The sequence below is a fragment of the Lepidochelys kempii genome, chromosome 6 (assembly GCF_965140265.1).
Source record: "Lepidochelys kempii isolate rLepKem1 chromosome 6, rLepKem1.hap2, whole genome shotgun sequence".
Lineage (NCBI taxonomy): Eukaryota > Metazoa > Chordata > Testudines > Cheloniidae > Lepidochelys > Lepidochelys kempii.
Window position 1 is genome coordinate 112077372 of NC_133261.1, and position 27697 is coordinate 112105068.

The 27697-nt window shown below is 42.0% G+C and overlaps 1 protein-coding gene across 1 annotated transcript in view; it reads left to right on the plus strand.

The window, feature by feature from the left end:
• LOC140913377 (cytoplasmic dynein 1 heavy chain 1-like) overlaps positions 1-23716 on the plus strand; it is a 100855-nt gene extending 77139 nt beyond the window's left edge. Inside the window, exons 60-78 of the mRNA XM_073349669.1 lie at positions 4712-4965; positions 5162-5296; positions 5408-5502; positions 5650-5824; positions 6369-6444; positions 8141-8301; positions 11040-11151; positions 11617-11677; positions 11756-11879; positions 12417-12530; positions 12900-13070; positions 13319-13536; positions 13728-13831; positions 14285-14496; positions 15404-15557; positions 16739-16881; positions 21949-22117; positions 22697-22824; positions 23357-23716. Of these exons, the coding sequence (XP_073205770.1) occupies positions 4712-4965; positions 5162-5296; positions 5408-5502; positions 5650-5824; positions 6369-6444; positions 8141-8301; positions 11040-11151; positions 11617-11677; positions 11756-11879; positions 12417-12530; positions 12900-13070; positions 13319-13536; positions 13728-13831; positions 14285-14496; positions 15404-15557; positions 16739-16881; positions 21949-22117; positions 22697-22824; positions 23357-23485 (2735 nt within the window). The 3' untranslated portion in view covers positions 23486-23716. The remainder of the gene's footprint in view (positions 1-4711; positions 4966-5161; positions 5297-5407; positions 5503-5649; positions 5825-6368; positions 6445-8140; positions 8302-11039; positions 11152-11616; positions 11678-11755; positions 11880-12416; positions 12531-12899; positions 13071-13318; positions 13537-13727; positions 13832-14284; positions 14497-15403; positions 15558-16738; positions 16882-21948; positions 22118-22696; positions 22825-23356) is intronic.
• Positions 23717-27697: the final 3981 nt, after the last annotated feature.

The following is a 27697-nucleotide window of genomic DNA, read 5'->3' on the forward strand; positions in this document are numbered from 1 at the left end:
AACCTGAGAAGGGGTCTCCTGCTGTAAGCTCTGCCCTGCTCTGAGCTCTGCTCTGGCACTGTCCCCACTCCAGGGGCTTCCACAGTCAGGCTCTCAGGCAAGGGTACCACCCCCTAAGGAGAGGGGGCAATTACCGTATGCATCCGATGAAGTGGGCTGTAGCTCACGAAAGCTTATGCTCAAATAAATATGTTAGTCTCTAAGGTGCCATAAGTACTCCTTTTCTTTTTATCTCTACAAGAGCGGAACAGAGAAACCCTTTGGTACCAGGTACAACAAAACTCCCATCTAGGAAGTGTTCTGCACCTTCCCAACCATCCATAGTGACAGCACACTACAGACACTCCTCTGTGGTACCACGTGAGCCCATGGTAACACATGTGCTCTGATACTCTGGAGACCTGTGGCCTCGGTACCCAGGGAGAGACAATTACCGTACCATCTCTAAAATAGTGGCACAACAAAACTCTCATTTAGGGAATGCTCTGCCCAACTATCGGTACTGACAACATACCACGGACACTCCTCTGTGGTACCAAATGAACCCATGGTACTGCCTAAGCTCTGGTACCCTGGAGACCTGATGATTGGGAAAGAACCACAATCACCATCAGTTGGTACCAGGACCCCGGTATCGAGCACATCCCAGCACTCAGAATCACTCTTGGCACCGGGCTGTATACTGCCAATACCCTAGTCAGCTGCACCCTTACCCACTGGCGAATCTGACACTGGCCAGGAGGAGATCATTCCCTGGCCCCTCGTCGTGGCCCACCATCACACTACAAGGGTCCTCCCCAATCCCATCACACCAACCTACAATCGAGGTACGGGCCCCCTGAGGTAAGCCCACCACCCATGCCCACCTTCCTCCCTCTCCCCCGCCAAGGCCATATTATAACTCTTTGGCTATGTACACACACATGTCGCAACCATCTCTGTTGTCTCTCAGGGAGAGTCCACCAGATGGTTTGCTACAACCTGGCTGTCCATAGCACCTGAGCCAGGGCAGGAGAAAGCTTTTTCAGAACAGGAAAAAAGAACCCGAATAGGCAGCTACCCCTCCAGCACACTTCTCATCTCTCCGAGATGAAGCTGTGCTGCCCAACCCTCATCACTAGGTGAAGATTTTAAGAACGTTCTGGATCTTACCAAGAGGGTGGCAGACGAACTGCAGATTCCCCTACAGGAGGTGGCAGATACACATCACAAGTTGGTGGAAATTCTGCACACCACCTTCTCATCTAGAATTGTCCTCCCAATTAATGAGGCCATTCTAGATCCTACCAAAGTCATCTGGCAGACACCAGCCTCCATCGCACCGACCTGCAACCGAGTGTAAACAAAAACAACCCTACATCTCTACCCAAAGAGGCAGACTTTGTTTTCAACATCTGCAACCCAACTCCATCATAGTGGATGTTGTTAATGCACGAAGCAAGCAACATAATGCCAAGTCAATTCCATCCGATCAGGCTTGGCAAGATGGCCTATTCATCAACAACATTACTGTTTAGAGTCATAAATTACCAAACTGTCATGGGCAAATACAATTTTATTACTTATGGGAAATCCAGTCTGTTTCTGGAACATTACTGGAAACACAAAAAGAACAGATTCAGACCATTCTTAGAGACAGTCAGTTAATAGGCAGACTGGTCCTAGAGATACCACTGGATGTAGCTGTTACAGCTGCCTGCCCAGTCTCCATGACAGTGGTGCTGAGGCAGGTTGTGGTTTGTTTGGTTTTTTTGTTGGCTACACCTCTCAAGATTGCCCAAAGAGCTACAGACTTCCAGTTTGAAGGGCCCAACTCTTTGCGGAGAAGACAGATTTTGTCTCCACATCCTGAAGGATTCTCGGACCATGTTACTCTCCTTAGGAATCTACACTGTGGGACAGAAGAGAAGATATACCACACCACAGGTCACAATCTTCTCAATACCCACCATCTCAGTGCTGTAATGAGCCACAGTATAAGAGGCCCAGGGCCCAAAAGTGGGAGCAGTCTGCACCCCAGTCCGTGACCTCTCAAACTGCCTCTTATAAGCACTTTTGATGAGCCGGTCAAGGGCCTGAACAATGATACCTTACAGCATCAGCTGCCATCTATACACCTGTCACGCCTCTTACCTACTTCACAGCAGTTAGGATCAGCTCTAGAGCAAAGAGATTGATTTCTAGCCCTGAACCTACAGTGTGCCTACTTCCATATCTCAATACAACCGTCGTACAGGAGATTTCCTACTGCTTACCTTTGGGGCAGGATCATTATCAGTACAGACTACTCCACACAGGGTATTCTCCATTGTAGTGGCATACTAGCCCTGGTACAGTGACTGGACTTTATCAGCACCAACCTGCTGCAGTACAAGCAAGCGTACTCCTCTCACTACCCACAGTCACCAACCTGGGACACTTCTCCCTAATACACTGCGGAGCTCACCTGTACAACAATGAGGTGCAGAACAAATGGCCTTCCACAGAAATGACCTTCCATATCACTCTTTTGGGGCTAAGGGCTGTCAGGAGTGCCTGTGCACACTCTCTGCCTTTCATCAAAAACAACACACAAAGTTCATGATGGACTTAATGTGACCTGTATGTTTTGTATAAACCATCAAGGAGCTGCCAGATCTCCCTCGCCTCTACAAGACAGCACTCAAACTTTGGAACTGATGCACCCATCACAATGTGCTCATCTCAGCTGTCTATCTACCAGGGATACAGAACGTGACAACCAACAGTCTCAGTTGGAATTTTCTCACGACAATGAGTGTGTACTGAATTCAGAGGTGCTTCAAGATATAGCCACCCTTTGGGGAACCCTGCCTATGGATCTCTTCACTACTTAACAGAACAAGAAAGGTACTTGTTACTGCTCCAGGGCCGGCCTGGGGAAACATTCACTGGCAGTTGCCCTCATCTTCCCATGGGACAGGGCCCACTTTATGTATTTTCCCAGTTTCCTACTCTATCCAAGATTCTGTTGAAAATTCAACAAAACAAAGTAAGAGTTCTTCTGATTGCCCCTCTTGACCATGACAAGTCTGGCTCCCTTACCTGACACAGACGGCAATATGCCCTCCTGTTTCTCTTCAGCCCATTCCTCACCCACTCTCTCAAAACAATGGGCTTCACCCCAACCTGCAGGTCTTCTGCCTCCAAGCTTGGCTCCTTCTTAGTACCAAGGCTGAGAGGCGGAATGCTCTGACAAACTGAAAGACATGTTGCAACACAACCACAAGTTGACCACTTGACATACTTATCTACAAAATGGAAATGACTCCAAGTTTGTGTCATTCCAAATACACAGACCCAACTTCATCTTTCCTCCCTCTGATTTTGCACTGCATTTTAAACTCTCACTTAGCTCCCTTAAGGTACATCTTGTCGCAAAAACAGCTTCCCACTTGGTGTTTGCTCACCCACTAATGCATAGATTCTTTAAGGGCATTTGGAATCTCTTCCCCCATATGACACCACCCGCTCTAGCCTGGAACTTTAACCTTGTTCTCAGGGCTTTGACTAGACCTCCCTCTGAGTCCAGAGCAACTTGTTCTCTCTTACACCTGTCCATGAAGACAGCATTTCTAATTGCCATCACCTCAGCTAGGCATATAGGAGAAATAGCGGCCCTGATGGCATATCCATCATTCACAGCCCTTTTTTTTTTTTAAAGACAAAGTAACTCTAAGGCCATATCCCAAGTTTCTCCCTACTTTTTCTGCACTTTCCATATGAATCAACAGATCTATCTCCCTGTTTTTTCCCAAAATCACATTGTGACAACTGAGAGACAATTGTGCATATGCTAGATATTAGAAGGACATTAGCATTCTACTTGGACAGGACTAGGGACTTCAGGAAATCCCCTAAACTCTTCCTTTCATCCACAGAAAGATCCAAAAGCTCTGTGATATCGCCTCAAAAACTATCCAAATGGGTCTCTAGTTGAATTAATCACTTATCAAGGCTGCAACTTGCTCCCACTCAGAGTACATACGCACTCCACGAGATCAGTTTCTACCTTAGTCACATTCCGTAGGAATACCCCTGTCTCAGCAATCCATAGAGCAACGACTTGGGCCTCTGCCCATACTGAGAACATTATGAACATTTTGTGATCACTGAAGATTTGGCTGCTGACACCATCTTTGTCTCCACAATACTCTCTGTAGTAAAAGACTCCACTCTGAAGTCCCAGCCTCCAGTGTTGGGTACTGCTCGGGAGTCACCTACAGTGAAGCAGTCATAGGGACGCTACTCAAAGAAGAAGAGGAAGTTACTCACCTTGTGCAGTAACAATGGGTTCTTTGAGATGTGTGTCCCTATGGGTGCTCCACAACTCGCCCTCCTCCCCTCTACTTCGGAGTTCTTTATAGGGCTCTGTGGTAGAGAAGGAAATGAGGGGGGTTTGCCTGTGCAGTGTTAAAGAGCATTGAGGCAGACCACGAAGGAGGGGGAGCACATAAGCGGGCTCAACAGGACACTGCTACCAAAAATCTCCGATTAGAGGTGTAGGGGCACACAGACTCCTAAAGTGATGCACCCATAGGGACACACATCTTGAAGAACCATCATTACTGCACAAGGTGAGTAACTCCTCTTTCATAGCATATAGGAGATATGACAAACTGTATAGAATAAAATGTTTCTATAGGTTATATGCAATGCATGTGATCGCAGATCTCAATTTGTTTTACTTAAGGTAAATTCCAGCTGCGTTTGCGGCATTTAGAAAAATCTCTGTTACAAGCTCTCAATGAAGTGAAGGGACGTATTTTAGATGATGACACAATCATAACTACTTTGGAGAACCTAAAGAAGGAAGCAGCAGAGGTCACCAGAAAAGTAGAAGAGACTGATATTGTCATGCAAGAGGTGGAGACTGTATCTCAGCAGTATCTGCCACTTTCTACAGCATGCAGTAGTATCTACTTCACAATGGAGTCACTGAAACAGGTTAGATAAAGAATCAAATTTAATCCCTTTTTCTCACCAGAAATATTCAGTACTCTAACATTTTTCCAAAGTTATGCTGTACTGTTTAAATTCCCGTTATGACTACAGAAGTACGTCACAAATTGCAATAACCTCAGCGTTTGACAAACAGTAGGGCCGTAAGTTCTAAATTCTTTTTTTTTTTTTTACTCTTTAGATACACTTCTTATACCAGTATTCTCTCCAATTTTTCTTGGATATCTATCATAATGTCTTGTACGAGAACCCAAATTTGAAGGGAATTACAGACCATACCCAGCGTCTCTCAATCATCACAAAAGACCTCTTCCAGGTTCAGTATAGAATTTTCATTGACATTGTACTTAGCAAAGGGTCTTGTCCTGTGGAAATCTGATTAAGACTCTTTATAATACAACTAACCTGTTACATTTTGTTTCGCTAGGTGGCTTTCAACAGAGTAGCTCGTGGCATGCTACATCAGGATCACATAACCTTTGCTATGCTGTTGGCCAGAATTAAACTTAAAGGCACAATTGGGTAAATATTTGAATCTTTGCTTTTTGAGATGCATCTCAGTTTTTCCATTTACATACATGAAAGCTTTGTGTTTGGTGCCTTAAAGTTAACCACTACTTCAGCTGAAGACAGATACTTGGCTAAAATCTACTCTACTTTTAATTTAAGGGAGCCTACATATGATGCAGAATTCCAACATTTCTTAAGAGGAAAAGAAATTGTACTCAGCACAGCATCTCTCCCGAAGATCAGTGGACTTACAACTGAACAAATGGAAGCTATGATGAGATTGAGCTGCCTTCCTGAGTTTAAGGACCTGGTTTCTAAGGTTCAAGCTGATGAGGCAAGTATCTCGGTTAAGCACTGTCACTGCACTAAATTTAGGTTAGATCTATGTTGGGTACTTGCATGGCCCCCATTGCTATAGTATGAGTACTTCACAATGTAGCTAACCTCAAACACTCCTATGAGGTATGGAAGTACTGTTCCCATTTTACAATTGGGAACTGAGCCACAGACTAAGTGGCTTGCCAAGTTTACACAGGAAGACTTTGAGCAGGGATTCTAAGCTGGGTTTTCCCAAGCTAGTGCCATAACCCCGTGGATCAGTCTCCCCCTCTCTGTAGAAACTAGTATATAGTTTCAAGCATTGGGTTTTATTTTACTTAAGCCGACTATCCAGTATCTTCAGTAAAATGCAGTATATGTTTTTAGTTTTGGTTGGGGTTTTTGCTGCAGTAAACACCCCCGTCAGTATCAAGACCTTATAATGGTAGGCTCTGTATCGATAAGTGTATAGAAAGTCCCCGTATCGAAGATCTTACAGCTGGAATGGAATCCTAAGTGTCATGTACAATGCTTCATAATTAATATTTCTTTCAATACAGCAATTCTGTATCTGGTTGGAGAGCAGTTCACCAGAGCAGACTGTGCCATACATTTGGTCTGAAGAAAAACCTGCAAGTAAGATCAGTTGCACTCTTACCCTGGCAATTGCCTTGTTACCAGTTTAAGTCTTGAATAGAATAGACCTTCATTAAAGTCTTAGAACTTAGCACTTATGAAAACTGCACGTATGATAGGTCTGAAAATGGAAGTTTTCAATCCACAAAACAATTGCAGCATGAGTAATGACTGTGCAGCCTGCCCCTGGCTCTACCCTACCATGGGGTCTTTGCCCCAGGATGGGGCATTGTCTTAATATCCCCCTCAGACTGACCACAAAAAGGTGTCAGTTACTTGGTATCAGAATGTTTACATGAGTGCAGTTTCCTTGCAAATGTAAGTAAAAGAGGCACGTTCAAATAGTGTCTTCAAAACACTGTTAAAATTGGTTCCAGTATAGTCAGTGTGGTGTCCCACAACAGAAACAAACTATCCTACAGTCCACTGTACACAGACTGTTGAATGGGCATCTGTGCCTTTTTGTCATTGCCAGCCTGGTCTAACTCAGTGCTCTGTAACAGTACTCTGTAAAAGGCTCTCTTGTTACAAGTTTCCTGACCTTGCCTGGTCTCTTACTAGAACTATTGCTACCTCTCCCCCCACCCTGCCACCCCCCCCCCGCCCCCGCCTCAACTTCTGTATTAACTGAAACTAAGACAGTTCATGCGAAGTGTAGATATTTATAGGTGGCTAGAAAGAAACTAAAGCTCTGGATTGGTGAAAACTTAAAAGAAAACTGCCACTCTTTTGCTTAATCTTTCCCATCTGTAAGATCACATGGGACAGCACTTGCATGCAAAATTTGTTTGAAATAGGCTATTTATCATGAGCATTTCTTTGACACAGCTGTCTAATTGCTATAAATTGTTACTAACCAACATTTTTTTTCTAAAGGGAGGATTTTAAGCTCACTTTTAGTAGCTGCTGTAAAACTCTTTGGCTATGGGATCAGAATTTGCATAAGATAAACACTAGTTTCCCATGGTGCTTTTATCACTGGAGCATATAGGTTTCAATGATAGGTAAACAGTCCGTAGATCTTGACAAAATCTTAACAAGGGATACTGTCAAGCTAAAAGTTTTCTGTTACAAACAACAGCTTAGTTATTTGCCTTAATAGTCTAGCATTCTTCATGTGTTATGCATTTCACAATATTGCAACACTTTAGTTGCAGATGCTGCAGGAAAGCGTGTTTTTTGGGGTTGTTGTTGTTGTTGTTTTTTCTGAAATCCCTAGAGACTTCATGACAACACTTGTATAGGCTTTAGATTCTGTATATGAACTCATTGCGGAAGCATCCAAAGGCCCTAATCAAATTAGGGTACTGTTGTACTAGAACCCTAATCAAATTAGGGTACTGTTGTACTAGAACTAGAGCTCACAACCTGAAAAGAGAACTGTGTGTAAGCCTAATGGTCACATTGATAAATATGCCTAGGTCAGTTTAAGATTAGCTCTGTCCTAAGAAGGTTGTTTTGGTTGTCAGATTGATTAACAGCAATTACCATTATGTGAATTTCAATCTAGAGCACTGCATTTAGCAGTTTGTATCTCAGTCTTTAAAAGCTGTAGTTGTTTTGCTAAGTCTTTTCTTTCTTCTCCGTTATTTGATTAACACCGTTCAAGAATTGGGAAGGAAAGATCAAAATGTTGAGTTATGACCTGTTAAGCATCAGGAACAATAACACACACTGTCTTCTTTTCTCATTTTAGCACCTATTGGGCAGGCCATTCATCGTTTACTCTTGATCCAGGCATTCCGTCCAGATCGTCTGCTGGCCATGGCACTTGCCTTTGTTTCAGCAAATCTTGGTGAATCCTTTATGTCTATTATGGAGAAGCCATTAGATCTGACACACATTGTAGATACTGAGGTAAATTATAGGAATGAAAATACTTTTCTTTAAAATATGTCATCGCATTGAGGGCATACGTTTCTGTTGGTGGTGGCCCATCAGACTGCTCTGCCTCAATTTGTGGTGATGGGTGTCCGTTATAGGCTTCAGCACTGAGAGAACAGTATTCCTAGGATCCTTTTTAGCTAAAACTACAGTGGAGTTGCATCTTATGCAGGGGTTAGGTTCTAAAGTCAGCTCGTAAGGCAAAAATCACGTATATTCAAAATTACCCTTGAAAATCCCTTAAATCGCCCATAAAGTACAGTATACTGTACATGGTTTTGTGTATACAACCCTGTACAGTAATATGTGTAAATGTATAATGTATACAGTAATGGACAGTATAGAATAAAGAGTACATATGCAAAATATAATTTTACAGTACTGTATTTTTAATTACAAGGGGTAATTGCAGGGGGGGTTAATACAGGGGGTTGTCAGGGCTTGATGTCGATCCAGGAGACGGAGGTGACAGAGAGCTTGAGTGACGGAGAGCGAGTCGAAGACGAAGTGGTTGGCTCTGGTTCAGCTGAAGAAGTTGATTGTGTAGGCTCATCTACTGCTGGTTGTTTTTCCTTGAAAAACATGGTGATTGGCAACTGTCGCTGTTGTCTCTTGAGCCGCTCAAACATTTCTTAATATGGTCTCAAATCGTCCGTAATACTACGTGTGATTTTGAGGCTTCGTTCCATAGAGGGATCGTATTCAGAAATTAAATCATTCAAGTGTTTCGCTGCTTGGAACACTTCAGCAAATTATGAGGATTCCAACTTGCTGGCTCTTCCTGTGCATCGTCATCATCTTCGTCTTCTGTAGATGATTTTATCAGTTCTTCTAACTCTTCATTAGTCAATGTTTCTCTATGGCTCTCAATTAATTCTTCAATTTCTTCCTCAAGGATGTTGACAAAGCCATCACCACCCACTTGCCTGGCCACATGAACAATGAGTTCCACTTCTTTGTCAATGGTCAGGAAACCCCTAAAATCATTCACACAGTCTTTCCATAGGTTTCGCCAATATGCATTGACTGTTTCAGGCTTGATTGCATCCACTGCCTGTTTAATATAAGTTATGCAATCAGCAATGTTGAAGGACTTCCAACACTCCTTCACATTAAAATTGGGATCAGCATCCATAGTGCTACATATCCGTGAGAACGTAAGCCTCATATACGTGGCCTTGAAACAGTGAATCACGCCTTGGTTGAGAGGTTGAAGAATGGAGGTGGTATTGGGGGGGGAGAAAGACGACTTCAACGTCATTATGCGCAAACCAGAGTGCCGCAGGGTGGCCAGGAGCATTGTCTACGATCAGCAACACTTTAAAGTCAAGTCCTTTCTCTTCGAGGTACCACTTGACCTCTGGAATAAAACACTTGTGGAACCAATCCAGAAATAATGCTGCCGTCACCCAAGCCTTTGTTTTTTATTTTATTTTTATTTTTATTTGATTTTCCAGAACACGGGCAGGAGATTTTTGTTCTTGCCTTTTAGGGCATGGGGATTTGCAGCTCTGTAGAGCAAGCCCAGCTTTATTAAATGCCCAGCTGCATTGCCACAAAACAACACAGTCACACTATCTTTAGCTGCTTTGAAGCCAGGGGCTTGTCTTTCTGATTTCAAAGTGTAAGTGCAGTTGGGCATTTTTTTCCAGACGAGCCCAGTCTTGTCAGCATTAAAAACTTGTTCCGGAAGGTAGCCGTTTTCTTCTATGATTTTCTTTAATTGTTCGGGGTAGGCTTTTGCTGCCTCTTCATTGGCAAATGCAGCTTCACCAGTAGTCTGCACATTTTTGAGGTTGAAGCGGTTCCTAAAACTGTTAAGCCAACCTTGGCTGGCTTTGAATTCCTTCTCATCAGAAGGCTGTCCCTCTTCAGAGGGAGGTTTGAACAGTGCGTAGAGGCTAAGAGCCTTTTCTCGCAACGTGTTGCCATCGATAGGCACACATTTACAGTTCATGTCTTTCAGCCATAAGTTTAATGCTTTTTCAGTCTTCACTAAAGTCTTATCACGCACCTGGCTCATCACGTTAGCAGTTATCGGAGCATTTGATGCCACGGCTTGACAAATTTCTCTCTCTCGAATCTTGATGGCACAGATGCTAGATTCGTTGCGGCCATATTTACGCGCCACGTTGGAGACCAACATATCATCTCTCAATAAGTGCAACACAGCCAGTTTTTCCTCCAGCGTTGGAACAGATCGCTGTTTCTTCAGTTGAGCACCAGATGAAGTAGTTGGTTTGCGTTAAGGGGTCACGTTGTATGAAAAATAGGTACAGTATCTTTAAACACTAAAATCACTCTCAGCGCGGCGAGATGCTCACCTTATGAGAGGCACGCTGGAACTGAGACCAACTGAGGGACCAGCAGATTCACGTCTCCCATCTCATGCTCACTCTGGGGCATACGCTCATTGAGTGGAATGGTGGGCGGAATCGCCCACACTATTTACAGGTATCTTGTTATTTTTCTTTTTTTTTTTGCTGAGTGTGTATAGTTGAATTTGCATAAGTTAAACGCATGTATGATGCAACTCACTGGTATTGCAATATAACGCAACTTACAAGCTATGCTGAACAGTTTATTACAGTAGCATAAAGGATGAAGGGAATTTATTTTCCCCATGCAGATCTGGGGGAGATGCATAATTATCAATATGGCTTACTCTTATGATAATTGTGAATGTTTTGTTTAAACGTCTTGGATTGTAGGTGAAACCTAATACTCCTGTACTGATGTGTTCTGTACCTGGCTATGATGCCAGTGGCCATGTTGAAGATCTTGCAGCTGAACAAAACACACAGATTATCTCTATTGCTATAGGTAAGAATACATTATTGTTAGGTTTGGCAGAACTTGATTTTCATTTTTTATAATTTTTGACAGATACTGATTGTTTTTTAAGAACACTTAACGGTTTAAAACTTTCAGTGGAGGGAAATCATGGGGGAGACACTTTATTTAATGACAGACATTGGGATTCAAAATTTAAAGCTTTATCATCATAAACACAAATTGTCAACATCACTTGTCAAAATATACAAAGTAAATATCCTTAAATCTGTCTTCAAGCAGCATTTTTATTGTTTGCCTGTCTGTAAATGTTTATTATTGATTCAAATATTTTTTCATCTTTGTGTGTGTACATGGTGAAATTAACATTTACTAATTTAAAAAAAGCAAATTGTTCCAGGCAGTTATCATGTTTGTCTTATTTCTTACCACCTCATATAAACATAATTTAAGCCAATTAAGTTTCTAGAGCTAACCATAAACTTTTGCTTGTAGGCTCTGCTGAAGGATTTAATCAAGCAGATAAGGCAATAAACACAGCAGTGAAATCTGGCAGGTATGTTCTCTCCTTCTTTTTATGTAGTAGAACTGTGAATAACAGGTTAGTTACTGTTCTGTTAATATATTCTTGTAGGTGGGTGATGCTAAAGAATGTCCATCTGGCTCCTGGTTGGTTGATGCAGCTAGAGAAGAAGCTGCATTCTTTACAACCTCATGCTTGCTTCCGACTTTTCCTTACAATGGAGATAAATCCCAAGGTAACTGAAACCAGGTTTGGCTTCGACTGGCACAGCAAGTGGTGTGTAGTGCTGTTCCAGTGTCCACTGTTACAAGAATCCTACCAACCAGGGCAGCATTCCCCATGATGGCCTTAGTTTGACAGGGGAAAGGGTGCATTTTGGAATGCATCTGCAGAAGCAGGAACAAATGTCCCCAAAATCCTGCCTGGTGCTGTCTAGGGTATTGCTCACACTATTCCTAGTAATGTCAAATGTTTTGTAAATATCCTGTCTCCCTGCTTACGCAGGAAGAAAAGTCTGCCTACATCTTCCCATCCTTTCCTATTTCTTATTAGAAAGTAATTGGCCCTTAGTACATAATTCATGTTAAAGTATATGATTCTCTTGTTGTAAGTCCATAGTCCTGGTAGTTTCAGCATTTTATTGCAAGACTGAGGATACTCTGTTACAATAAAAAACTTAGTGTAGGTTAACAAACTTGTTCCAAATATCACATTCTTCATAGAAGAGAGCATTCCTCAGGGTGTAACTTGTGTTGATGCTCTTCTGTCCTAGGTGCCGGTGAATTTGCTACGTGCTGGTCGGATCTTTGTGTTTGAACCTCCTCCTGGTGTAAAGGTGAACATGCTGAGGACATTCAGTAGTATTCCTGTTTCTAGAATATGCAAGGTGAGGCGATGGTTTCTGTATAGTTATGGGAACTCAGAAACTGAAAACTGTTTATTAAAGTTTCTTTTTAACTTCATAGCTTTCAGTTGGTCTATCATACATTAAACTAATGTTATGCCTTCTGATATTACTGTAAAGCAACCAGCTTTTCAGAGGCTTTCACTTTACCCTGACTAAAACATGCATGTCATGTAAGGAAGCAATATTTTAAGCTTTTTGTGATCTGATACATTAAAACTTGGAGATGCTGTGTTTACTAAACATTTGACATTCACCAGCACTATAGCAAACCAGGTTTCTTTTTTAATAAATTCTGATCACTTTGGTTTTATTGTGGAGAAATAATGCATTTTCTTTTCCCCATGCTAGTCTCCAAACGAACGTGCTCGTTTATATTTCCTCCTTGCCTGGTTCCATGCCATCATTCAGGAACGTTTGCGATATGCTCCCCTGGGCTGGTCCAAGAAATATGAATTTGGTGAATCTGATCTGAGATCTGCCTGTGACACAATAGATACCTGGCTGGATGATACAGCAAAGGTAATTGAATTTTTTGCGCTTTCATAATCTTTTTTTAAATACAGAGTAACATTTGGATTACTTGTGGTTACTGTTCAATGAAGGGCAAATTAATCTGAAACACTGATGAGATTAGCTGAAAGCAAGCAATATCCAAAACAAAATTTCAAACTATTTAATGAAAGCCAAAATCAAACAAACTGTCCAAACTCGATTTCCCTATTTTTTGGGGAATCTTCACATTCTAATTAAATTCTCTTTACTGTCAGGGCCGCCAAAACATTTCACCTGACAAGATCCCATGGTCTGCTCTGAAGACATTGATGGCACAGTCCATTTATGGAGGTCGCATTGATAATGAATTTGATCAGCGTTTGCTAAACACTTTCCTGGAGCGTTTGTTTACCACTTTGAGCTTTGATAGTGAATTCAAACTGGCTTGCAAGGTTGATGGACATAAGGATATTCAAATGCCAGATGGAATCAGGTATTTTTTCAACCTCAAATTTCAGTTGGTCTCACCCTAGTAGCCTGCTTTCCTTCTGAGAAGCTGGACTCTAAGTTGTATTTTTTGCATTGGTATTTAGCCAGGCAATGTATTCCTGGTCACCTATTAAAATGCGTGAGATTATGGATAATTAACTTAGTTCAATTTACTGCCACAACTTTCACTTGCAGATGTGAAGAATTTGTCCAATGGGTTGAGTTGCTGCCAGACACACAAACCCCATCCTGGCTTGGTTTACCAAACAATGCAGAAAAAGTTCTTCTCACCACACAGGGTAAAACTTGTATTTGACTTTGTGTGCTTACAGGTTATGTAAACTTCACTCTTTTTTTTTTTAATGCTCAAAATAGATGAGACACAAGTACCTTTTTGAGATACTTGTAACTTTACTATTTAGTGTATCTCAATATGTATTAACAATATCAGCCTCCACAAAATAATGAATAAATGTCTATGAATTCTTAAGGTTTAAAGTAACTTGCTTAGAATTTCATCAGTAGACAGGAAGATACTACACAAGTGAGACTCTGACTTTTAGTTCTAGTCCTAAGGAAGGTTACTCTTGTTTAATAACATACTTAAGAATTATTTTTAAATAAGTGGCAATCACAGAAGTGTTAAATGTAATCCACTAATGCCTCTTTCAAACTTTCCTTGTACTGATATCCCAACACTTTTCTTTACTTTTTTTTTTTTTTGGCTTTGCTTCCTTTATTCTTTGGTTCAGGTATTGATATGATCAGTAAAATGCTGAAAATGCAGATGCTAGAGGATGAGGATGATCTAGCTTATACAGAAACTGAGAAGAAGGCAAGAACAGATTCAACTTCAGATGGTCGTCCATCCTGGATGAAAACACTGCACACCACAGCCTCCAACTGGTTCCATCTTATCCCACAAACTCTAAATCCTCTTAAACGAACAGTGGAAAATATTAAGGTGATTGCCATATACATATTTTGGTCTGTAAAAGAGTAGGGGTTATGCAAATGTGGCTGAGGTATCCTACTCAGATTGCAGCCTGAAAAAGGTCTTTCTAGATCCAAGTAGTATAGCAGACTTTGAAACAAGGTATTGTTTCCTTTTCTTTGCTGTAATTCAGTTAAAGAAATTATGACAGAGTAACACTTCCATTTGGTTGGGAAGGTATCATTTAGAAGAGTTTACTTCTAGTCTCTTGCTTCCTGAGCCAGGGGTGCTGTAAGTGCAGCATCAGACACATCACATGTCTGATCACTCAAGTGAACTGAGAAGTGTATGTTGGCTCAAAGGTAGTATCACTGGTCGGTCCTCACTGGAAAGATGGGTGGTAGCTAATAATGAGGCTTCTGCTAATTGGGAGTGGAGACTAATAATGAAAGGGAGCCATAAAGCTGTGAGGGCTAGTATGAGACAGGTTGTTTTACAAGCAAGAGAGTTTAGGGAGAGTCTCAGTTTCTAGGTTGTTGAATGATTTAGACGTGGATTATATATTAAACTTCTCTATTTAGACCATATTATGGACTTGAGCTCTGGATGTAGATAAAGAAAGGAACAGGAATTTGTAGTAATCAGACCAAACTGCAGCAGGCAGCTTGCACACTGTTGTTCCCACCTGCAGTTGGTGTCAGTAGGGAATGAAGTATTTGCTTCGCTTCCCTTAAACTACTATCTGTGGGGCAGCTGCATCTTTGGGGTGGGTGGAGGAAGTGACTGCATTGTAAAAAACACATTACGGTGAGACCTTAACAGCTGATGTTAATGTATGTGGGATTTGGGCAGCCAACTAGTGCCCTTCAGTGTTGCAGGGCTAAGTTAGTTTTCCCACCAGAAGATGCTCATCATGTTTTTTTCTTGCTTAAATAAGGATCCGTTGTTCCGATTCTTTGAGAGAGAGGTGAAAATGGGAGACAAATTACTTCAGAATGTCCATCAGGATCTTGCCGATGTGCTTCAGGTTTGTGAAGGCAAGAAGAAACAGACCAACTACTTGCGTACACTTATAAACGAATTGGTGAAAGGTATATTACTTCAAACAAGCTTCTCTTTTTAGAATGCTTTCCCAGTAATCCTGTTACATCAGCTGATGTCTTCTCATTTCCAGCACTGACCAGGGGAAAGAAAAAACACTATTCTTGCCTAATACAAAATTCTGAAGTCAAAATGGTGAGGTTGGTCCTGTGACATATATGAACTGCAGTATTGCCAACCTAACCATTCAAATAGCATAAGATTGGCTTAAAATTTTGATTTATTTTTTTTCAAGTCAATCTAGGTTTTTTGCCTTTGGGGTTCACTTGGATTGTGGTTTTTAACCTTGTTCTGCAACTGTGGGAGCTAGAAACTATTTAAATGAAAGATGAAACTTTCATGTTACTGTCCAGGAGCTGGAGATTTAAGTAGGACATCTATATTGTGTGACTTGGAAAAGAATTGAGAGTTGGCAGCACTAAAACTGAGACTGGTATCAAAAAATAAGATTTTGCTGAGTTTGAAACAAACAGTTGGAGCCTGGTGTTAATTGACCGTAAATCAGTTTCCATCTAAACCTTAAGTTTTAAGCACTCACTTGTAACAAAATTATCAGAGGAACTCCAAAAGTTACCCTGGCTTGATTTTCTCTGCTCATACATTTGGCAGTATGATGAAAAGGGGACATTTTGTACCAATACAGTGGTTGAGATACCGATTTAAGCAGAACTATTGTACACTGAATTAATAAAATATTCTTTGCCGTGTGACCCAAGGATAAAGGTGGTGGTACCCTTTGCAGTAACTCCTTAAAATTGGTGTCTTCCATGTTGCAAAAGGCTTAATTGTAAAATTAGCTGTGATGTATTTTGAGACCTGATGTGTATATGCAGTTGAACTTACTAATGAATGTCTTCCAGGATTTGTTAGTAAATTGTACTTCAGACAGTAATTTCTGTTTAAATATTCATCTGAAGAACACATTTTAGAAAACTAGGTAGCTTTCTATAATGTCATGAAATTCTGTTTGTCTTTCAGTTTGTGTTACACTTGTACTCTCTGGTCCCAGTTAGGTTAGAACCCCATTGTGGTTGGTGGTATAAAAAAATCTGTTGTAAAACACAGTAATAGCGAAGTGGCTGCCACTGAAAGGGTAAAATTGCATTTGGAAATAGTGTGTAATCCAACTCATACCCATACAGAGCTCTTACCTTGGATATGTCTTCTCTAGGTATTGTGCCTCATAGCTGGTCTCATTACACTGTACCTGCTGGCATGACTGTTATTCAGTGGGTGTCTGACTTCAGTGAACGCATTAAACAACTACAGAATATTTCCCAGGCAGCTGCTTCTGGTGGAGCAAAAGAACTAAAGGTATCTATCTTGCGTTGTATTGCCTTTTCTCATTAAAGGCTTTTCTGAATTCTGAGAAATCAGGGTTACATGAGTCTGTAACTGCTTATATCTGTTAGTGTAAAAAGCATTGTAACGCTTTAGCTAAGGAGCTTATCAGAAATCTTACCTGGACACCGCTTCAAACGTGCTTGTATATTATGGTGTACCTGAATGACTTCCTGTGTTTAAAAATTGCCATTTTCCAAACCTAGCTACAGATCATGCACACAGAATAGTTGCTGCAATGGGAAAAAACAGCTAGGCTATGTCTACACTACTGCCGGGATCAATCCACCAGCGGTCAATTTAGCGGGTCTAGTGAAGACCTGCCAAATCAACAATAGAGTGCTCTCTAGTCAACCCCCTGTACTCTACAAGAAGAGTAAGGTAAGTTGACAGGAGACTTTCTGACATCAACCCCCGCTGCCCTGGTGTAGACCCTGTGGTAACTCGACCTAAAGTATGTCCACTCAGCTACATTATTCACATAGCTGGAGTTGTGTAGTGTAGGTCGCCTTACCGTGGTAGTGTAGACGTAGTCTTACTTACTGTTCTGTAACTGTTGTTCTTCAAAATGTGATGCAGCCATGTATTCCATGTAGGTGCGTGTGGGTCCCGAGCACCAAAGCAAATAATTTTGACTAGCTGTACATGTAGGGGCAGCACTCATGCCCTGTGACCCTAGCTTCTACTGTGGCTGTATAAGGTTGGTGCACCCCCAACCTCCCTCATTTCCTTTGCTCCAAATATCAAGAGTACAGACTCCGATGCAGAGGGTGAGTTGTGGAATACACATCTGCATCACATCTAGAAAAACGGAAACAGTTACTTAACTGAACTGTAATTCCTTCTTCAAGTAGTCACAGCCATGAATTTCATGTAGGTGACTCTCAAGCAGTATTTGCAGGAGGTGGGGCTTGGAATATGTTTAAACAAGGAGTGCAGGATTACCTTCTCAAAGGTTTCATCTGATCTGGATTTAGCATTAGTGGCATATTGGTTTTAAACATATGTACACAGGCTCCAGTGGCAGCTCTGCAAATTCCTAATATAGGAGCATCACTTGGAAATGCCATCATCATTGCCTGGGCCCTTTGTGGAGGCCCAATCTGAGCTGCTTCATATGCTGTCATGATATAGAAAGTTATCCACCTTGAGATCATCTGTGAAGAGACCGCTTGCCCCTTCATTTGGTTCACATATGAAACAGATGAGATGAAGAAAGGAAGCATTTAGTTCTATCTGTAAAAGGCTAAACATCACCTGACATCCAACGTGTGAAGATGCTGTTCATCTGAGGTTGAATTCGGCTCAGGGAAGAACACGGGTAGATATGTATCGGAGGGGTAGCCGTGTTAGTCTGGGTCTGTGAAAGCGGCAAAGAGTCCTGTGGCACCTTATAGACTAACAGACGTATAGGAGCATAAGCTTTCGTGGGTGAATACCCACTTCTTCAGGTGCATGTCATGTATGTCTGTTAGTCTATAAGGTGCCACAGGACTCTTTGCCACTTTCACTGGTAGATATATAATTTGTTTCAAGTAAAACTGAGAAACCACTTTAGATAAAAATTTATGGTGTGACTGAAGGGTTACTTTGTTTTTGGAAAATTGTGTGTCAGGATGCTCCGCCATCAGAGCTTGCAATTCACACGTGCTCCTAGCAGATGATGTTGCCACAAGGAAAGGAGCTTTCTGACAAAAAGGAAGAAAGAAAGAGGTCAGGGTGAAGAGAAAGAGATATGGAAGGCCAAACCAATAACCTGAGGACAATAACCTGAGGTCAGAGAATTGATATTGTTTCTGCCACATTGGAGCAATGAGAATGAGCTTGGCACGATCCAGTTTCAGCTTGAGAATGACCTCCAGGATGATTGGAATTGGAGGAAAGGGCATACAGGAGTGCTGATTCCCAGAATCAGGTGAAAAGCATCAACTGGAGGCCTCGACTGAGACCCACACCCTCAAGAGCAAAATAGATAGCATTTCTTGTCTGTCTTGAACAGATCAGAATTCTCAAACTGCAAAGAGGTGCCGCAGGACACAGGGCTTTTTAGACCACTTGTAATTCAAGGAGAAATTTTCTACTGAGGGGATCTGCCAGATGATTCTGGATCCTAGGTAAATGACAGGCCACAGTGATTGTTTTTGTTGATGCAAAACTGGCAGAGTCTGATCACCTTCTGACACAGCACATTGGAGTATGCACCCCCGTCTGTTCACATAATACATCATGTTGATATTCTTAAGGATGTGCATCAGTGACAGTAGTCCTGCTTGATGGGGACTGGGTGAAGGGAACACCCTGGCACACGTTCCCTGAACAGTTGTCCACCATAAGGAGTCCGGACAGGCAGAGGAAGTCAGACCAGTTTGTCCAACAGATGATGGATCAGATGATAGATCAATGTCAAACACATTTGAAGAGGACAAAGGTGTAACCTGACGTATTGGACTTTCTGTGTGTATGTAGCCACATGGCTTAGCAATCTCAGGCATACTTGGGCTGTGGTTGAGGGTTGAGACTGCAGTTCCAGACACAGGTGGTGAATAATGCAAAATCAGTCAGTCGGCAGAAATGCTCTCAAACTCAGTCTAGCAGGGCCACAGTGAACTCAGTACTGGAATTAATGTTGACTTCCCATTGGTTAAGATGAGACCTAGACTATCGAGTAAGCGTAGTGTGAACTGAACATGAGGACTTCTTCTCTGGACTTGCCTCTCTGTACCAATCATCTAGATGCAGGAAGATATGAAATCCCCTCTTCCTGAGATATGCTGTCACCACAATCATGCAATTGCTAAAAACCCAGGGAGTGGAAGATAGAGCAAAGGGAACATGGTGTACTGATAGCGTCCCAACACGGGGGCGGCATCAGTACTAAAGAGGAATGGGGAATTGGGCATTGGTGGTATTGAGCGAGACACAGTCCTACCCGGTACTACAAGAGGTGCCAGCACTGAGGTCAAGGACGGTACTGAAGTCAACAACAGAATCTATTGTTAGGGCAATGACTGTACTAAACGGCGCACAAGCATTGACGGGGAGCTTTTGGGGCCAGGCCTGGCATCTGCCTCAATTCCACAGTCTGGGACATGGGCAGTGCAAGCTGCACTGCCAATAAACCCAACAGTTCTGCAACCCAGCTAGAAGGTGCCATGGGCACCACTGAGAACAAAGCATTAAAAGCTACGGCCCCAGAAAAATTCCTGAACTAGTGGAGAGTCAGGGACTGAGAGGCAAAGCAGGTCTGATGCTGCCTGGCATGCTACCAGCACGGAGACAATCTGCTCCAGTCCTGACATCATTGGTACTGGACTCAATGAACACCCCATGGCCAGAATCAGAGTCAATGATACAGGCTCTTGCTGGTCTCAGTATGGTACCAGGGAGCAGTTCAACCAGTGGTTCTCAAATTTTGTACTGGTGACCCCTTTCACACAGCAAGCCTATGAGTGTGACCCCCCCCACCTTATAAGTTAAAAACACATTTTTTTATATTTAACACTATTATAAATGCTGGAGGCGAAGCGGGGCTTGCAGTGACACTGACAGCTTACGACACACACACCCCCAACCCAGTAATAACCTTGTGTCCCCTTGAGGGGTCATGACCCCCAGTTTGAGAACCCCTGAGTTAGATGGACCTGCTCCATTCTGCATGCCAGGAGTACGATGCCAGTTAGCACTCCTCTTAAAAGATGAGGAAGAGTCTCCCTGAGCCCTGAAGTGGTCCCAATTAGTGTTATGGAGAGTAACTCCTCTTCCTCTTGAGTGAAACACCAGAGTCCGAACATGGAGCACAGTTACTTGCTAGTTACGAAGGTGACCACCAATCAGACAAGGGCCTCAGTGCTGAAGTGGGCCTCAAGGCCTGCTCCAGAAAGTGCTGCTTCCGCCATAAGTCTCTCGCCTCCTGAATCCTTTTTTTAACAAAACAACCCCAAAACCTTACAAATGGAGCACTAGTCCATAAAGTGTCCCTCACTGAGACACCACAAATACTTTGTGTGAGGATGCTCCTCACGTGACAGATGATGCTTGAACCCTGGTGAGGGCATCACACGAGGCAGCCTGCTATTCAAACACTATATTGACACTAAACAAAATCTAAGCTACTGTTATCTAGAACAGGGGTTCTCAAATTTCATTGCACCGTGACCCCCCTCTGACAACAAAAATTACTTCTCAACTCCAAAAGGGGGGACCGAAGCCTAAGCCCCATTGCCCTGGGCAAGGGCAAATTCAGCCCCAGGCTTCAGCCCCAGGCAGGGGGCCTGTAACCTGAGCCCTGCTGCCCAGGGCTGAAGCCCTTGGGCTTTGGCTTCAGCCCTGGGCAGTAGGGCTTGTTCTAAGTTTAAGCAAGTCTAAGCCAGCACTGGCGACCCCATTCAAAGGGGGTCACTACCCACTTTGGGGTTCCGACCCATAGTTTGAGAACCGCTGATCTAGAAGAAATAATGCTCAGAAAACTGATACTAAAACATGAGGTGAGAACAACACTCAGAGCTCCGATTCAAGCCATGGGCAGTGAGAGGGAACTGAGAAGGGTCAGGGAGGTGCTGTCTTTAAATACCCAGAGGAGGTGTCCCAAGGCATGAGCACAGCCTCTATAGGTACTGCTAGGCAAAGTTCTCTGGCTTTGGTGCGCTGGGCACATGCATGGAATACGCTGCATGTACTCAAAGAAGACAATACCTTATAGCACAGCCTTGTGGGAAATGTTGACACATTAGGAAATTTGTATTTCTAATTCTACTTATATATATGCAATAGAATTACGTACAAATATTGAACTCTTCTGAAACTGCTAATTTTTTCCTATAAAACAGACTTTAGGATTCATAAAATTGTTTCTACATGTGTATGTTAGTAGGAAACTATCCCTTTGAGGGTAAATCTTCATCTGAGGAAACATGCCATACATAGTTTGCAAGATGGTCCATATTTTAGTGCAACTTTTTGTTTAAATAGATATTGAATGCAGCTAAGTGCCATTGCAGTAGCTACTATAGAAATTTCTAAAACATACAATTCTTTTAATAGAACATCCATGTGTGCCTGGGTGGCTTGTTCGTACCTGAGGCTTATATTACTGCTACAAGACAATATGTGGCTCAAGCAAACAGCTGGTCCCTGGAAGAACTTTGTCTAGAAGTCAATGTTACAGCTACTCAGAATGCAGTCCTGGATGCTTGCAGTTTTGGAGTCACAGGTTAGCTGATGTGCTTTTTACAAGGTGGAAGGGAAGGAAATAGGTGCTATTAGCCCTTAACACTGAGTATTTATCTTCTGTAAAAATGCTGGTACAGACCATATCAGATACATAACACCGAGGGGAGTTAACAAGCACAGTGAAAGTTTGATTGCAGTTGCACGAGAAGTAGCATTGGAAGTCAATTTCTATGGGGGATTCTGCATTATTTAAAAACACGTTAATGGAAAACTTTGCTATGCTAGTGCATAGGGGTTGAGAATCCTTATGAATGAACATTGTCAGGAGTAGTGCAATATGGATAAATGCAAATAACTAACAGTCAATATGTTAGAGGTAGCGCTCTGGTGGCTTTTTTATTCCTCTAGTAGCCTTCACTGTTACCTTTTCTGGGGTATTTTTTCATTTATAAATGAGGTCTCCCATTTTAACAGTAGGTCTAAATATCAATTACCACATTTTAGATGGGTGAATCTACCTCTGGACTTGAAAATGGAGTGGAAAAGGAAACTTCCTTTAAATGTGCATACACTTCACTTTCAGGAAAGACCTCACATTTTCATACTTCTTAACTCATAGGTTTGAAGCTTCAGGGAGCTACATGCAGTAACAATAAACTGTCCCTTTCAAATGCTATATCAACTATATTGCCCATAACACAGCTTCGCTGGATCAAGCAGACAAATGCAGATAAAAAGGCTAATGTGGTAAGTAATGTGGAGACATAAGTTTTGTTATTCTGTGATTTCTTTCAGTAGTGGCTCATCAGCTTTAAATTCTACTTTCTCTGGTGCCATGGAATAAAAATGGGGAAATACCTGCTTCCATTTCATTAGTCTTACATTTTGCGGTACCACAGATGTTCCTTTCCAATATGAGTTTTCAACCTGGGGGTTACAATTCCTAGGAGTCTGACAAACAGATCCAGTATTGCTACCACCCTTTCTTTGTGGCTAGCTGGGGGGTACCAAGAAATGTAAACTCATGAAGCATTGGGTCCTGAGAAGTCTGAACAACACCTTAGAAATGTATTATAAAAAGTACACTTTAGCCTGGCAGGCTGGGAGTTCTTTCTTAGGAGTACAGTTGATCTTGGTTGGGGAAGGATGGGCAAAGTTCAATATGGAATGCCTCTTCATAATTTCCAGTGGTGGGGACCTTTGCTGTCTTCCCTTTGACTTTTATCTTGCATTCATCTGTCTTATCCACATTTTAATAAATGCCTAACTTCTTTTCCAGGTTACATTACCAGTTTATCTGAACTTCACCCGTGCTGATCTGATCTTCACTGTTGACTTTGAAATAGCCACCAAGGAAGATCCTCGCAGTTTCTATGAACGTGGTGTTGCAGTCCTCTGCACAGAGTAACAAAATAACATTTTCTAACTGATAAATAGTAAAATTCAGTGTCTTTAATCTAGTCCACAGTGTTAGTTTTAACCTCCAGGGCATGGTTAAGTTGTCAGATGGATTGGTGTAAAGTTGACTTGCTAGAGGCTGGGCTTCTTGCCAGGGTTTCTGGTGATACTGATGGTTTTGAGGGAGAATTGGATGTGGTTTTTAGATGGCTCTAGTTACATATGGTAATGTTTGATGGCTCCTACTACATTCAATAAATTCTGTAGCATGATTTGTGGTTCTTTATTTCATTTCTAAAAGCATTGTTCTTGCCATGACTTGCTCTAGAGAATTACTTCCATTAATACTTTTAAATGTTCAAGGAATGGAGAATGATGGTGAAGCATTACCCAGGTCTTCAATAATGAATGATGCTAACTTACTAAGAAACCAGTTTTACCATTTGTGGTACTTAACTTGCAGATCTCCTGTATAAATCACCTGTAACCAGAAACAAGAAAAGCCCAAATGAATTCAGTGGAACAAGTTGAAATTGAGCAAACACTGGTTTTAAAAAGGAACGCAAGGGAGAGGTTATGCCAATATTACTATTACACAGGCGTGATGAACTGCACACATTGCTTAATCTACATGGTATAGATATGAACCACCTGCATACTTAAGTGAGAACTACCCTGTACACAGAATGCTAACTTTCAGAACAGTTTCATCACTTCCAGTGATACAATAACCAGCACAGTGGACATGTGTGAGGAAGTAACTTTGCATTAATATCAACATGTCTGCAGACACTTGAATTTAGATCCACTTGGGATTTTTTTTGAATGGGTATTATTTCCACCTCTGAGAGCGGCATCATTGACATAAACTAATAGCCCTACCAAACTTCTTATGGCAAATACCTTGAGGTGTCTCTCTTCTGATAGCATATGCTAAAGATAGTGGTTTTATTCTGTTCATTCCTTAAAGGGACACTTTAAAGCTGGCAGACCCAAAAATCTGACCCACCCAACCAAATAGCTTTTGGTTACACAGTAGTTGCTAACATTTAAAACTCTGCTGCTCTCAAAATACATCTTTACTAGATTTTTACTTGTTTGGCTCCTTTATCTTCAGAAATTTCTAGGGCAGCAAAACAACCTGCAATTTCTGAATACTGTCTCACTTGATCGCTGTTCCTCATGCACAGAATCTGCCATTCTCTGCCTCTGAGGAGCTTTTTGTGGGATGTGAGTTCTGAACATGGATGTTGCCTCTAACATTCCTTCCAGGGAAGTACATGACTTCCTTGTGCCCTAAAGCTTACGAGAAGGCCCCTAAGCCTTCTAAAAGCCTCATCAAATGAGACTGGTATTTGGACTGCAGAATGTTGCCACATGGAGTATCCGTCTAAACTTCCTGTAGTCTTCAGGTAATTTGAATATCATATGCATAACAAAATTTGCATTAGTAATTAAAGAGCTTTACTGTTCTGTATTCCCATTTGGCATTTGAGATCTCTGAACTCCTGTACACAGGGAAACACAGGTCTTGGATGGGCTAATCATGTCGCTGTAAGAACTCAATGAGCCATGCTTACACAGAGGTACATATGCAGGAGTATACTTGGGGGATAAAAGCACAACCTGCACTGTATTGGGAAATGGTACCTCTTAGACTGATGGCACCACATGGCTTGTGACCTGTGTGCCAACTCTGGCAACAGTACAAGTAGCCTGTCATTGACCAGCAGCCTAATTGTTGGAGTGCAGGGTGTCTTTCATTGGGAGGGTGGGTAGTATCCGCTTTTGGTGGAGCCTCACTAAGATTCTTATGTGAGGACCCTGAGCCCTGCTGCCTTGAGGGAGGAATGAAGAAAGTGCAACTTTCTCCAGAGTGCCAGACTTAGAAAAAATTACAGGGGAATTGTGCTGAAACCCCTTTTACAATTCAGTTGATGAGCACTGCTTTAGAGATTCTAGAGCTCCCATGAAAAAAGGCTTTTAGAGCTAGGTTCTGTCAGTAGTCTCTCAGCTTCCACTAAAATAGCTGAGTTGTGCATTCACACCTGCCATGATATAGACCCCTAAACTACATGTTAAAGATGCTGTAGTATACTTAAACTGATCCTTGCTGTCAGTTAAATGTAGGCCTTGTATAGATAACTTATGAGTTTCAGACCACTTGACAATATATTAAAGGTTATCCACGAATATTTATTTAGGGTGGTGCTACAGGCAGTGAAATGGAAAATAATTTAAACTGTGAGGAAAAGCTTCACCCTGAAATATATCGTCTCATGCAGTTGTTGAAGTAAATCAAAGGTAAGCCCTTTGACACAATTATGGAAGGAGATGGAAGGAGACTGGGTTACTTCCCTTCCCTGATTGACACATCTGGACTTGCATGTGTCAAATGACCCTAAAAGTGAGGACTATAACTCTTTTCATTCACTGTTATCTATGTTACATGCACTTAATAATCAGCAGTAAAAAGCTGAAAGATGTTTAATGCCAGCCTTGAGGGGTCATGAACAGAGCTACTGGTCTCCTGAGCCCATTTCTATTCTACATGGCTAGATGGGGGCACTGAATTTTTTCTGTTTAACATGGGGCTAGGATTTGGTAGAGGTAGAGGAATCCTCCAGCATTTTAAGCTTAAATAGTGTTCACCACACACTTTGGGGGTTTTCAGACATTGTGCCCCAGCTTTGGCCTTTGGTAGGTTGAAGAGGTGGACCTTGAGGTCCAGATTTCAAGAGTGTTTGTTCACTGTCTCCAGTAGCAACTTTCAGCTTACTAGCAGTTGTAGAAATAAATCCCAGCGAGCTAGACATAGAAGGTCTTTTTCCACCTCTAATTTGTCTGAGATTAAATCTAGAGAGCAAAAAACAAAACAAAAAAAGTGTCCAAAAAGTTTTTACAGAAGAACTGAAAAATATTGAGGAATTTAGAAAAAAATTTATGTAGCACTGACTAAAGAACAAGGCTTATGCTGCTATGGAGATACTCCATAGATGTAGTGGGAGGCACTAATCCTAGTGACAGTTTCACGATCTGGAGGATAGCGTAGGTTGCACCCTCAGCAAGTTTGCAGATGACACTGGGAGGAGTGGTAGATAGGCTGGAGGGTAGGAATAGGATACAGAGGGACCTAGACACAAAGGTTCTAACTGATGATGTTTAATAGAACACTTGATGTAGGTTTATTTTACATGTTTCACTTGCCACACTTCCCCCCCCCCCCTCCACCTTGAGAACATACAGTTAATAAGGAAGAGCAATAAAGTTCAGGCTTGGTTTAAAGTAGTTTATTTCAATTGTACTAAAAAACAGGTTATATACTGGGATAGTAGATTTGAAAAGAAGTTTAAACAAACATCCCTGTAGCTCTGGGTGGTGCTGCAACAAAATACCCTTCTCTCACTCTTCCTGCTACTAGGTAAATCCCACACATCTACATTTGTTCAGTAGCAGACAGTTTTACTAGTGCTGAGCAACGGGGCTCCATGGAGCCCTTTCTCCTTCTCTAGATTACTCCCCCCAGAATCTACCCCATACCATATGGAAGGGAAGACAAAAAGAGGTAACCACGCGAATTAAAATGGTTATTTATTCTCCTGGCCCTGATCACTATTTAACAGCAGGTTTGAGAAAGAAAAATCATTCTCCTAAAAGGAAAAATAAAAACCCTTCATTGTAGAAGAACTTCAACTGTTGGGTATTTACATTATAAACCCACGTTGGCATGCACAGTACTGGAGAGAAGGTTAAAGAAACAGGCTCTGTTAGAGTTCATTATCAACACCAAATAAAAGGGAAAGTCAGTTTGACCCTGCAAAATGAAAGTTGATGAGGATTATCTGCTCCCCCAAACTTCTGGTTTGTGTGATTTGATTTATTTTGGCAGTTATCCAAGGCTGAACCTGCAAGTGACCATTCACGATGGGAACAAAGCAGCTGCAGGAAGCAGGAACAGGCCTCACTGAAGATGGCGCACTCACTGTGAAGGTGAAACAATATGATGAGTGCTACTTATTCTGCATTTACAGAATTAACAACCCTACAGTTTAGTTATTTGTGATGCTATGCATTTCTCCAACCACCATGTCATGAGAAGGCCTGACCCCTGCAGCAGTAGGATAGGCATTGTATACAATGCTAAGGCATAGAATCCATTGTCGCTTATTGCTTAAAGAAATGGATAATTACTTGGCCACAGGTACAGGAGTTGGGTTGCTGG